This window comes from Tursiops truncatus, chromosome 15 (assembly GCF_011762595.2).
Source record: "Tursiops truncatus isolate mTurTru1 chromosome 15, mTurTru1.mat.Y, whole genome shotgun sequence".
NCBI lineage: Eukaryota > Metazoa > Chordata > Mammalia > Artiodactyla > Delphinidae > Tursiops > Tursiops truncatus.
This window is the reverse complement of record NC_047048.1, coordinates 39,481,728-39,495,319: the sequence shown is the minus strand read 5'-3', so window position 1 is coordinate 39,495,319 and position 13,592 is coordinate 39,481,728. Positions and strand designations below refer to the sequence as shown.

Below are 13,592 nucleotides of genomic sequence, written 5' to 3'. Positions count from 1 at the left end.
TCAGAGCATGTCACCCAAAATATGCCAGGCTGGCATAAAGATTATTTTAAGCTGTAGGTAATTATTAAAAAGAAGACATAAGGGGCTTCCCTGGTGGCGCAGTGGTTGGGAGTCCGTCTGCCGATGCAGGGGACACGGGTTCATGCCCTGGTCCGGGAAGATCCCACATGCCACGGAGCAGCTGGGCCCGTGAGCCATGGCCGCTGAGCCTGCGCGTCCGGAGCCTGTGCTCCGCAACGGGAGAGGCCACAACAGTGAGAGGCCTGCATACCGTAAAAAAAAAAAAAAAAAAAAAGAAAAAGGCAGACGTAAGAAAACTCTCTATCCTCCTCCTACCAGGAAGTCAGGAGCTTCTTAACCATCAAAGACAACGCTAGATGCTTATCAGTCCAGAGGCAGCACCAGAAGAATATATGTAACAACTCTTGGTAAAACAACCTTCCTTTCCCATCCGTCTCCCCCATCTGTCTACTCTTCCACAATTTGCCACCCCTAGAAGATCAAGGTCCCTTTCCTTTTTCTTGTCACTTATCTACACATTTATTGTAAAAGAACATTTATTGTTAAGATGCCAACTAATCCCAAGGTCTAACTCCCTCTGAGTGACTCATCACTGAGTATGTACGTGCTGTGTTATGTGTGTGATGCACACGTTAATAAACTTGCTTGTTTTTCTCCTGTTAGGCTGTGTTTCGTCAGTCTAATTTGCAGGGTCCCAGCCAATGAAACTAAGATGGGTAGAGGAAAAAGAAAAATTTCCCTCCCCTATAGCACCAACCCTCAAGCGTGGCCACAAACCCTCCAGAGTCCCACAAGCATTGTATTCTCTCACTAATACACAAATTCCTTATGTAAGCATCTACCCTGCCTTGATCAAAAGAACTGTAAATATGGAATTAGGAAATCACCAGTTTATTGTGATTCAAATACACTGATTCAGGATAATCAATGGATAACCTAAAACCAGAAGGTGAAAGGCTACGGGCAAACAAGATACTCATGTTGTGCTACAATCTTGTTCAACAGATCTCCTGCTAATGGCAAAAAGGAAACGGGCCCCTGTAATTGAAGGACAGTCATCACCTCACCACAACTCAGCATGAGGTACACAGATCACTCAGGAAGCATGGGGGACAGAAAGGTTTAACCCGAATCTAATCATTCATCTAACCTCCACTTCACAGCAAATACAGCGAGGACAGAAAACAAGTCAGACGAGGAAACAAACATACGGAGACACTCAATTACAGAAGACTCCTGGCACTTGGCACTGTCTCTTCAATAGACCAACATCATCAAACAAAACAAAACAAGCAAATAAGCCTAAATAAAATGACAGGAAGACCATCCTACATTTTAAAAGACTAAGGATATGTATTATCAAATACAATAGTGGTTAGAGAGGAAAAACAGCTGCAAACGACATCTGGAGAGAAATTAGGGAAAGAATATGACTATATGTTAGATGATATTAGGAAATCATTGTTTTCTAAGGTTTGAGAATAACGTAGAAGACCCTTGTCTTCAGAAGATGCACACCGCAACAGTGACAGACTCAGTGTCAAGACGTCTGCAACTTGCTTTCAAAGGCAAAATATTGATATGATAAAAGAATATGGCAAACAGATGAAATCAGGTAGATAATACAAATGTGGCCAAAACGAGGACAGAGGAATTATGACAAAATGTCAACAATTACCGACTCTATGTGGTGGGGATACAGACTCATTACGCTCTTCTCAAAACTTCCCTGTGTGTCTGAAAACTGTACTTTCCTCCCCTTTGCCTCCTCCACCCCCCATCCAAAAATTTCACAGCTGAAACCTACTGGATCCTGGAACAGCTGTACTAAGTTATAATACCTTCTTAGGCAGATATTAAGTCTGTGGAGAATATGCTGGAACAGGGCAGCCTCCCAAAGCCCTGCCGAGAAACAAGAGTACATGTCCCTGGGTACATGGGGGTAACGAGGGACTCGCCACAGGGGCCTGGGCAACAACCTGCCTCACCCGGAGGGTTACAGGAATATCCTCTCAAACCGCCTGCCTCTGGTAACTTCAATAAAAACTTACCCTAAGTAGTCACTAACGAGTGTTCATTGCTGATGAGGACAAAACTTCAATGGGAAAGGTGAAACCCAGTGTGGGCGTCCTGGGTACTGTTCTAAGTGCCTCACCTGGGCTGCTCGTGGAGTCCTCCCAACAGTGCTGTACAGTAGGTCCCATTACTGCCTTCATTTCCCAGACAGAGATGCTGGATCCAGGAGCCATGAAGCACCTCGTCAGGGCTACACCTGCATCCTGAGCCCACAACCGACTCTCCCACCCAGCCTCACGTTGAAGAGGACGGTGAGGGAAGGACGTGACTGTGACAACCCAGCCCAGACCCACCCTGGACAGGCCTCACTGGACCAAAAGTGTACACTTGGCAGCTCAAGTGTCATCAGAGGAAGTGGGCCACCAGCAAGGCCATCTCCCCACCTAGTGAGAGCTGAACTTCGTTCCATGTACTCAAATCTGTCACTCAAGGAACACTGCTGTCTACATGCGCCACAGTGTCACCCACTGCCCAACCAGCTCAAAACGGTCTCTGCGAAGCGAGACAGAGGGAGCCCTTACAAGGGCAATAAGCACACGGGTCTGTCCCTGCAGGACTGTGCTGCACAGAATGCAACGCCTGGTAGCTCTCTGGCACGGCCACCCAAGAAAGGGTAGTTGGGTGGGGAACATGGTCCCTACCTAGCTCCCCCGCTGTCATCTCTGACCCTAAGCAAGATACTTAACCTCTCTGAGCCTCAGCTTTCTCCTCTCTGACCGTTCAGACCAATGGATGGAAAGACAGAAATGACACTACCCCTCAGGGCTATGGGCGTCAGTGAGTTACCCCTCTCTCCTCACCACAGACACAAGCCAACAGGTGACACAATGCAAGGTCATCCAGCCCCGACACGTCTAAGGGGTCAATTCCCAGGCAAAGGAGGTGAGGGTGATGGAGGAGTTTTCCTTACGTTTTCTGACACACACGGTCCTTTCACGTTCAGAGACACACAAGGGCCTATGGCTCCGGCAACCTTCAGTTCCCGCGAGGTCTGAGGCAGAATTAGATAAGAGCAGACAGTTAACAATCACCAAGAACCACCCCCTCACAAAGGACACAACTAAAACGGCAGGGTTATTATTCCACCAAGGGAAAATCCTACAGGGATTCTAGCATGCAAAAGCTTGTATATGCTTCTCCAGGGCTGCTGTGAACTGACTAAAACTTTAATAAAACCCTCCTTTAGAAATAGAGTTATCTTTGTTCCAAAGATGCAGCAGCATGTTCTGCCTTCTCAACTCTGAAATTATCGTGCACATGGAAGACAGCAATTCTACCAATACGACATTCTCCTCCTGTGCCACAAACCTGTTGTAACTAGTTACAAATGTCAATCAGGGAATATGCTGTTTTGTGTTGCTTTAAAAATACTTAATTTATGAACTCCAATACAATGACGAGGCCAACATACTCAGACTTTTAAATCTGAATTCATTTCAGCAAAGTCCATCCTTCTCCATCTTTTTAAAAAAACCTCCAACATTTGACAATGTTGTTTAAAGTTTAACCTAGATGATTTAATGATTATTGCCAATTTGCAAAGTAATATTTGCCATCATATTTTCTAACGGCCCCTTTGAATGTTTTCTCAATGACTCAGAATCAAGCGTATAGAGCGATCAGTCCCTACGTGGAAAAACAAAAGCCAAACTCACAATGCTGCCCCATTTTAGAGCGCCCTGGCTAGTCTGCAGGCAGACGTTAAACACAAACCGGTGGCTGGGTGGGCACTTAGCCCACCACCTTTGTAAGGCCTGCTCTCCCTGCAGGGAGAGCAGACATCTCATGGTTTAAAACACTGATAAATATGCAGGTCATTCTTGAGAAGGAAAGGGACAGAATGAATATACTTTGTTGGGATTATTTTGCTAGGAACTTTTTAACTTATCTTTAGATGCCCGTGTCCTGAGGGTGAGGCTCCCCCAACTATGACTACTAAGTAAGTAAGAACACTATTCTTTCATTAAGGTTTTAGAAATCTATTCTACCTTTACTTCCAATGTAGCACCAAATGCCATTCGGAAATTGCCATTAAAATCTTTACTAAAAATTCTTTGGAATGTCTGCTTGAAGAGAGAAGTGTTGAAAGAATCTCCCATCACCATGTGGCCTCTAGGAAAGAAAAAAGGAAAAAGAAAGTGAACCTTTAGGATGACTCAAAGCCATTCAGATGCTTCCTGGGTATTTATGAACAATTATTTTAGAGAAGAAGAAAAAAGCAAGCATGTCCACAGAGGTGCTACTGATCACTTACTAATAATGGAAAACAGCCAGTTCAATTTGTACTCAAGAAAGACACTATTTTTAAAACATTAAACATAGAATTCTTTAGAACAGTGCTGTATCTTGATCACTGTGGTGGTGATACAAACCTATAGAGAGGATAACAATTTCAAAGAACTAGACGTGCACACAGATTTTTAAAAATGAGTGCATGTACAGACTGGTGAGAGCCAAGTACGGTCCGTGATGTATCAATAGTTAACTGTGCTATACCAAGTCAGTTTCCTGGTTCTGACATGGTGCTATATTTATGTAAGATGCTACCACTGGGAGATGCTAGATGAAAAGTATGGACAGACTTCACTGTACTATTTTTGCAATTTCTTGTGAATCTGTTAACTGTTTCAAAAATTAAAAATTTAAAAAAATAAATGATGATATAATCTGGATAAGGTGTGACTAGTCCCAAGGAAACAAAGACTGTGATCTTCCTTGAAGATAATGGACCCCATAACACAGCCGAGGGTCACCTCGCCTTTGCTGGAAGTCATCACAAATGGTTGGCTCACTTCAAGCCATCAACTGAAACCTCTAAGTCTTTTTTTTTTCAGTGTCACTGTTCACACATTTCCCCGATACTGTAGTTGTGCAACAGGTGATGTGCCCTAAATACTGTCACTCAGGGGTCAAAGGCCTCACTGAAAGTGTGAGGGAAGTGCTGGTCCCTCTCCAGAAGAGAGACACATACACGTGAACTCTGGTGTATAAGAAGCTCGGGGGTGTTCACAAACACATGGAAGTTTTCCTGTGATGTTTCACGACAAGAACTCCCGCAGGGCACTGGGGGGAGTCCAGCGTATTAAGTGAACTCAGCGGCACAGCCAGGCCAGCATCACTGGTCCTCTATCACCTCATGCGCCTGCTGGTCCCCAGGACAGCTGCAGATGACGAGGGTTCTACCCCGTCCCCTTTACTCAGTGAGGACCCGCAGCACCACCTGGGAGCTCCTTATAAATGCAGAACACCAGGCCCACCCACAGCTCTCTGCCACTGCTTTTCCAGCTGCGTGTGAACAAGACGCGAGGGGACTTGCACACAAATGCAGGTTCTCCAGACGTTGTCTGTGTTCAGGCATGCCTGGAGCACACACGGGCCGCACCAGTGCTTCTCAAACTCTGTTCCACGTCAGAAATGCTCGGGAACTTTAAATATGCTGATGCCCAGGCCAGGCACCATGCTAATTAAATCCGACTTTAGGAACAAGACCCAGACCAAAAGTAGTTTTGAATGTTCCCGGGTGATTCTGATGCTGCAGCACCTTCAGCCTAGTGGTGCCATAGGTGGTTCTCACCAGAATCCCCGGAGAGCTTGTTAAAACCCACCACCAGGCTGCATCCTCAGCCTCTGATTCAGGAGGTCTGGGGTGAGGCTCGAGCGTGCCCATGGGCCCCAAAGGCAGTTGGCTGGGCACCATCCCGCTTTGAAGACTTGGGCTCCCAGCCCGCCCTGCACCGCACCCTCCAGGCTGAGCGAGTACCGGCTGTCATGAGGTGCCGTTACTAAGCCAGGTGAGGGGGCTCCTAATTGCTCTAGCATTCAGCCTATTTCCCCCCTTCTCACAAGGAAGTGCTGAAGGCCACATACTCCATGCTTGCTTTCCTGCCTTGGTGTCTGCAACAACTCTAAGAAATTAAGTTACTCTGACATGACAAGTTCACAGTGAACCCTGACCTCCTTCTGATCACAGCTTCTTCCTCCAAGAGGCCCACAAACCCTCCCCAGGCACCGAAACTGCAGCCCAGAGCCACCTGAACGCTCATCTGAGCCAGCCTTGGCCATTCCCACGGTTCCATCACTCAAGTCTCATTCCACAGAATAAGTACTCTCACTTTTCCCAGGGGTTCACTGTCCACATACCCAGTAAGGTTTGTGCAGCACTTCATCTCCAGAAGTCCAGTCTGATCAAGGGCACAAGCGTAAATATCAACGCAGTGACCGTTTGCAGCAGCTCGGTTAGCAAGCATCTCATAGTGCTGCAAAGAGAAAAATTACCTTTATGGAACAGCAACATCACTCACTAGGCGTGCCTTACCACACCAAAGGGATGTGATCAAAGAGAGGAATGTGGAGACAGTTTCTCTCATAACATCCAAATAAAATAAACTGCAGTTTTCAGTCTCAAAACACTTTTAGCAGTTTTAGGGCCACCCACTCTAATCAAGGTCTCAGAACTGGGACAGATACTTAACATCAGCCGAGATCTGGAAGGTCATCTCAGCAAGAGGTACTCACTGACCACAAAGCATGGCCTCAGCAGAGCAGCTGTCACTCCAGGGCAACCCAAACCCCACCTGGGTGACCACACTTACAGCCTTGAGCCAGGAGCACCTACCTTGGTTGCCTTTTTCATGAAGCGGGCGTTATCTTTCTCAATATCGTGCCAGGAACGAATAGGAACCTTTAGTTCATCTCCAACCACCATGCCAGGTCCTTGGGTAGGGGGACCCCCAATAAACAGCATAATCCTGGCTCCCGTGTTTGGAAAAGTGCCCTAAAGCAGTAAGTGGCAGCATTTTAGGAACATACAGCCCACCCCAAGCATGTTTCTCACAGAAATGCTCCAAATGTGAGTTGTCCTCAGCTGTCGTGACTACTGATGATACTGCAGCAAAACGCAGATGACGCTGCCGAGAAGCAGCTTCTCTCTTCCAACCTGAGGGTCTGGCGCACTTTTATTTCCTGTGATCCTGGTGCCCTAATGGCCTTGTGTTTCTCATGAAAACTTTTTGTATTTTCAAAACACCAAGGGCTCCTTCAGTGTGGATAATAATAATCACTGAACCACGTTCTGATAACACTGCCAGCTGACTGCGGTCACAGCTGATTTTTCAGACAAGGCCAACAAACACACCTTCTGTGAGAAAGCTTGTGTGGTCCGATAGGTCCCAGTAAATTCTGAGTTACCTCCAACAAGCCAACAGCAATGGACAAAGCAACACCAGTGGATCGCAACGGTCTCTTCCCCTGAGGTACGGGCCATGGGTCCCTCTGCAGCTCCCCAAGAAGATCAGTGAGGTTCATGTCGATCTTGTGAATGGGCTGCAGAAATCTGCATGATATTGAATGGACACATCAAGCCTGATTTAATAAAGTACTCTGGTCTTCAGCCTGCATGACACATAGTTACTGCTCTTCAAAATAAGTATCAGAGTACAAAAAACGTGCAGTTTTTTTTTTTTCCTTCAAAGTTGTCTCTAACTACAGGGCTTCCCTGGTGGCGCAGTGGTTAAGAGTCCGCCTGCCGATGCAGGGGACACGGGTTCATGCCCCGGTCCGGGAGGATCCCACATGCCGCGGAGCAGCTGGGCCCGTGAGCCATGGCTGCTGAGCCTGCGCGTCTGGAACCTGTGCTCCGCAACGGGAGAGGCCACGACACTAAGAGGCCCATGTACAGCAAAAAAAAAAAAAAAAAAAAGTCTAACTACAAACACAAAAAACTCAAAGCAATTTTATTCAAGAATGTCATTTAAAGCCTAGTATATAGCAATCTGCATATGTAGCATGGAAAAAAAATCAATTTCAAATAGGAGCAAATCAGTTTAATTAAATTTTAAGCAGCAAAAAACCCTAAAGACATGCTAACATGAACTCAGTCCATGTAAGGTTCATGGACGTGGACAATCTTCATCGTTCTGAAGACTCCATTTGCGTTTCTCTTGAACCTTGGGAGTCATACAGGGAGGAACACCAGTTTCTTAGAGAAGAGGCTGTGCCAGGCATGTCAGCAAAGCATCTTATCATGTTTGCCAACTGCTAACCCAGCCTTGGGCAGCCCTAGGAGCACAGCGGGCCAATCTCAGGCTTGTTAGAGGACACCCAACAGAAGCCTTTTCAGTTTCCCCAGCTTTACTTAAGAATCAAAAAGGACAAGAGCCATGTATCTAATAAGAGGGGAATGACTGCGTACAGTGGTCTCAAAATCTCTGTGATGATACAAGTCTAACCAGGAAAAATATTTTGAGCAAATCTGCCCCACATGTATATGTGTGTGTATATATATATTTATATATTAACTTAGTTATAAATTTTAAATATACACTGACTTGTCATGTTTGTTATTAAACATTAAATATTGGTTAGCCTGAGTCTTTTTTTCCCCTTTAAAAATAAAAAACAAAAGCTCTCCTGCTGTCCCTCCCTCCCGCCCACAGCCGCCGCTGTGCATGTGCACATCCAAGCTCACCTGCTGGAAATGGAAGGGTGCTCCTGTGGCTGTGCTGGGCGCGCTGGGTGCACGGGCACGGCAGGCTTGGTCAGGCCCAGCATGTCCTACACAAACCAGAAAGACTCATTTCCCTTAACACTACAAGTGAATGACATTTTTTTCCCTTTTTCCTAAGGAATTTTTAAGAAACATCCCTGGTCCTGCTTGGGGACAAGCAAGGCACTAACCTGTATCTGCTTTGCAGTTAAATCCTTCGTCCCCCGGAAGACATAACTCTTGGAAATCCCCTCACAGCTGAGTTCATGGACCTGCACCATCCTCCCAAACGTGATCAAGCCCACCAGCGCATCTGGAGGAAGGAGACTCAGGGACATCTGCAGGGATTCCTTGAGTGCCTGGAGGTCGTCTTCTTCCAGGCATGTGTCCACCACGTAGAGAAAGATCAGAGGGGACTGAGCACCTCGCTTTATGCAAAGAAAAACAGCACAATGATCAGTATACAAATAGACATAACCAGCTCTTTTTAAAGCAAAACAAGGGAGTTCCCTGGCGAGCCACTGGTTCGGACTCCACGCTTTCACTATCGGGGCCCAGGTTCAATCCCTGGTTGGAGATCTAAGATCCTCCAAGCCACATGGCTCAGCCAAAAAAAAAGCAAAACAAGTTATGTAAGTAACAAGTCTTTATTTATACTGACTGTCAGGGATAAGAACATCGAAACAAACCTCTACTTACTTCATTAAACGACAAGTTTTATCAAAACAAACTAGACGTAAAGACTACTTTATATCCAACAATTTATTCCACATTTTTGAACGCCAGGCATTGTTCCAGGTCCTGCAATACATCAGCGAACCAAAAGGCCAGAGATCCCTGCCTGCCTCAGGAGCTAACTTTCCGGAACAGAGAAAGGGGGAGGGATTGTGAAGGCCGGGCATGGGGGGGTGGGGGGTGGGGGGCAGGGAGGCTCCACCATTAAATGGGAGGTCAGGGCAGCCTTATTAAGAAAGTAACATTTGAGCAAAAACCTGGAGAAGAAGGAGGGAGCAATACAGATACAGGGAAGAAAGCTCTAGCCCGAGGAAAAGCCAGAGCAAAGGCCCAGAGGCACGTCTGTTCCCAGCACGCTTGAGCAAAGTCAAGGAGGCCCATTTGGCTGAACGAGGACCCTAAAAGAAGCTGAGGTCAGAGGGGTAAGACGGCCAGCTCACACAAAACTCTGAAGACTATTACTCCAGGTGAAAAGGGAGCCATTTTCGCCACTGGAGGTTTCTGAACACAGACCTAATGTGATGTTTTTAAAGGGTTACCCTGGCTGCTGGGTGAAGAATAAAATATAAGTGGGCAAGGGTAAAGTCAGGGCGAAGAGCTAAGAGACTGCCCCAATAATTCAAGTGAGAGGCGGGGGCTGGCCCAGGACAGGAGCTGTGGGGAGAAAGAAGTGGCTGGATTCTGGATCAACTGTAAATATCAACTGCAAGGGATTTCCTAACAGATTAGATATGGGATGTGAGAAAAAGAGAGACATCAAGGATGAATCTAAGATTTCTAAGCTGAACAACTAGAAGATGGGGTACCATCAACTGAGACGGACAAGGCTGTGGAGGGCAGGTTTTGAACTGAATCAGTGCTACCTTTTTGGTAGCCTTCTATGGAGACGGGAAAACGATGCCATCACGTGCACACGTACCATGACCTAATGTTCAGGATCCTGTGGGCCTCACAGCTTTAAATCGTCCAGACAAGCAAGAGACACAGAAGACAAAGTATTTCAAAAGAAGCTCAATTTAACACTGCTCCTTAAATGCGCAGCAAACAATTACCTGTATCACGTACTCAACTGTAGAAAACTGGGGCATCAATTCAGCAGGCTGATTCACCTCAGATATGCCTGCATAAGCCGGAGGAAACTGAAGAGAAGAAAACAAAGCAATGCTTCATGAGGGCTGAAAGATACATTATGCCTTTTATTTTCCATTTATAAAAATAGTTAATGACCACATATTAATTCTGAAAGCACAAAATGTAGAACATGTTACTACAATACAAAAATCAGAATTTAAGAGACTTCCCTGGTGGTCCAGTGGGTAAGACTGTGTGCTCCCAATGCAGGGGGCCCAGGTTCAATCCCTGATCGGGGAACAAGATTCTGCACGCATGCCGCAACTAAAAGTTCTCATGCCGCAACTAAAGATCCTGCATTCTGCAACTAAGACCTGGGGCATCAATCAATCAATCAATCAATCATTTTTTAATCAGAATTTAAAATCCATAACCCTGTTCTATATCTATATCACACTGGAACTTTTCCTTAATGCAGTTTTAGGTTATCTTGTAACTTCTAAATCATTAAAACACACACTATTAAAAATAATTTCCAAATTGTTGCCCTGTAAATTAAGGGCTGAAATTTTAGCTGTCTCATCAATCATCTACATGGAAGACTAAAGCTTTTATTTGGGTTTACTACTCTAGTTGTTATCAATAAAGTAATACATGTTAATTGTAGAAAAACTGGCAAGTACAAGAAAAATATAAGATAAAAGATACAAACCCCCCATGCTCCTATCACCCGGAGGCAGCTACTGTCAACATCTCGGTGTATTTCCTTCCACACTTTTTCTACCTTAAGCACAGCTGAGGTCACCTTATACACACAATTTTGCAACCTGCTTTTTGGTGCTTAACATAATGTCATAGGTGTTTTGTTTTTTCTCTACAAACATTTTAAATTTGTAGCTTGCACATTGATCTTTTTCCCCCAAACTTTAAAAATCGTGGTAAATTTTACCATCTTAATCTTTTTTCAGTGTACAGTTCAGTGGTCTTAAATACACTCATAATGTTGTGCACCCATTTCCACCATCCATCTCCAGAACTTTTTTCATCTTGCAAAACTGAAACTCTGAACCTGTTAAACAGTAACTCCCCATCACCCCCACCCAGCCCCTGGCAACCACCTCTCTACCTTCTCTTTCTATGAATTTGACCGCTCCAAGTACCTCATACAAGGGGGATCATACAGTATTTGTCTTTTGTGACTGGCTTATTTCACTCAGTAATATCATTAAGGTTCGATCACGTAGCATAAGTCAGAACACCTTGCATTTTAAGGCTATTAATATTGCACTGAACATACAGACCACATTTGCTTATCCATTCACCCGTCAGCAGACACTCAGATCAGTTGCTATGTTTTAGCTATTGTGAATAATACTGCTATGAACATGAGTGTGTAAGTATCTCTTCAAGACCCTGCTTTCAGTTCCTTTGGGTATATATCCAGAAGTGGGAATGCTGGACTATTTGGTTAACATCACTAATGAATAATACTGCTAGGAACATGAGTGTTTAAGTATCTCTTCAAGACCCCACTTTCAGTTCTTTTGGGTATATATCCAGAAGTGGGAATGCTGGACCATTTGGTAAACATCACTAATAATTAGTGACGATGAGTATCTTTTTATGTGCTTAGTGGCCATCTGTCTATCGTCTTTGGAGAAATATCTATTCAAGTCCTTTGTCCATTTCTGAGTTGGGCTTTCCTGTTGCTGTTGAGTATTAGGAGTTCTCTATATATTCTGAATATTAATCCCTTATTAGACACATGATTTGCAAATATTTTCACCCATCCTATGGGTTGGACTTTTACTCTGTTGACATTGTCTTTAGATGCCTTATAATTTTAACAATAAATTACATTAAACAGACATCAATTCTGAATATAATAGGGTGTAGGAATGTTTTTAAGATCTGCAATTACTCTGAATCGCCCAGGGAGACAAATCTTGTACGGTATCTGCTTCTAATTCCCAAGACTACACTTAAAAGTCATCAACTGCACACTGGTCTCTTCACCACTGGACTCGGTGTGTGCTATCTGAGAATGAGGCTGTTAATTATGATCAAATATAAGAATAAACAAGTGGATGTTATTAATATCTTAAGATATGCTAGAGTACTATATATTATGTTGGGCATAATTATTTTCTAACAGCTTTATTGAGGTATAGTTTATATACCATAAAATTCACCCATGTTAAATGTACAATTGAATGAGTTTTAGTAAATGCACAGAATTGTGCAATAACCACCATAATCCACTTTTTGAACATTTCCTCCATAGGCACAGTTCATTTCAAAGAAAAGTCTCTCTCATCATTTGTGAGCTCCTAGTTTGGTAGTTAAAAATGTTTAAATCAAAACAAGATCAACTTGATCCTGAAAGTTAGGAAGATCGAAAATGAAAATCCAGTAACGTACACTATCCAATTAGAATAAACTGAAATCAAATGTAATATAAACACCTTATCTGTTTTCTAGGGTAACATACTCAGTACTTACAGAAAACCTATTTAAAAAAAAAAAAAGGAAATCTATGTCCCATCCACAGCAAAGACAAAGACTCATATAATGAAACTGAATGACCATTCAAAACAAAAATCACATATGTTCAACATTCAATATTAGGCTTAAGAAATATCACCTTGACAGGTGCCCTGTGCCAGAGCAGACACAAATTCAACCTCACTTAATTTTTTTCAGAGTAGGACAACTAAAGTGAAACACAGGAAATACTTGTAAAATAATTACAGTTCACATACCTGATTTCTTTGGAAACAGAAATTACAAGCCCAAAGCTTTGCTCGATAATCAACCTGACTGTGAGAAAAATAAATATTACAACCAGATACCGTTTTCATTTTTAAGGTAGAAAGCATTTAAGTGTAAAGTTCTTGTTCAGTAAATCGCACGGATGTGTGTTCAGGTGTGGGTGCCTCAATGGAGGAAGGTATGCAACACATTCTCTGCAGCTAGAGTTCTGGCTGCTGAGTGCACCGAAAGGCTCCTTCAAGCAGCAACAATGAACAACTACTAAATCCTTTTTGCTCTTTTCCGATTTCCTAGATAATATTTAGAAATTCATGAGTTATAAAAATTATAGGTTATTTCCTTTTGCCCTGTTATCTAAACATACTCTTTATGATTTTTCTAATGTCTTTATTGTTCAAATACATGAAACTATGAAATTTTAATACTAAAAGGA

At 43.8% G+C, this 13,592-nt stretch overlaps 1 protein-coding gene across 3 annotated transcripts in view; it reads right to left on the bottom strand.

The window, feature by feature from the left end:
• SEC23B (SEC23 homolog B, COPII coat complex component) overlaps positions 1–13,592 on the bottom strand; it is a 39,859-nt gene that overhangs the window by 22,316 nt on the left and 3,951 nt on the right. For all 3 annotated transcript variants that reach the window (XM_019927539.3, XM_019927540.3, XM_019927541.3), the window contains 9 exons: positions 13,150–13,207; positions 10,369–10,455; positions 8,773–9,009; positions 8,564–8,649; positions 7,285–7,429; positions 6,713–6,871; positions 6,238–6,353; positions 4,086–4,209; positions 3,008–3,088 (listed from right to left, as the gene is read on the bottom strand). In XM_019927539.3, coding sequence (XP_019783098.2) covers positions 3,008–3,088; positions 4,086–4,209; positions 6,238–6,353; positions 6,713–6,871; positions 7,285–7,429; positions 8,564–8,649; positions 8,773–9,009; positions 10,369–10,455; positions 13,150–13,207 — 1,093 coding nt within the window. The remainder of the gene's footprint in view (positions 1–3,007; positions 3,089–4,085; positions 4,210–6,237; positions 6,354–6,712; positions 6,872–7,284; positions 7,430–8,563; positions 8,650–8,772; positions 9,010–10,368; positions 10,456–13,149; positions 13,208–13,592) is intronic.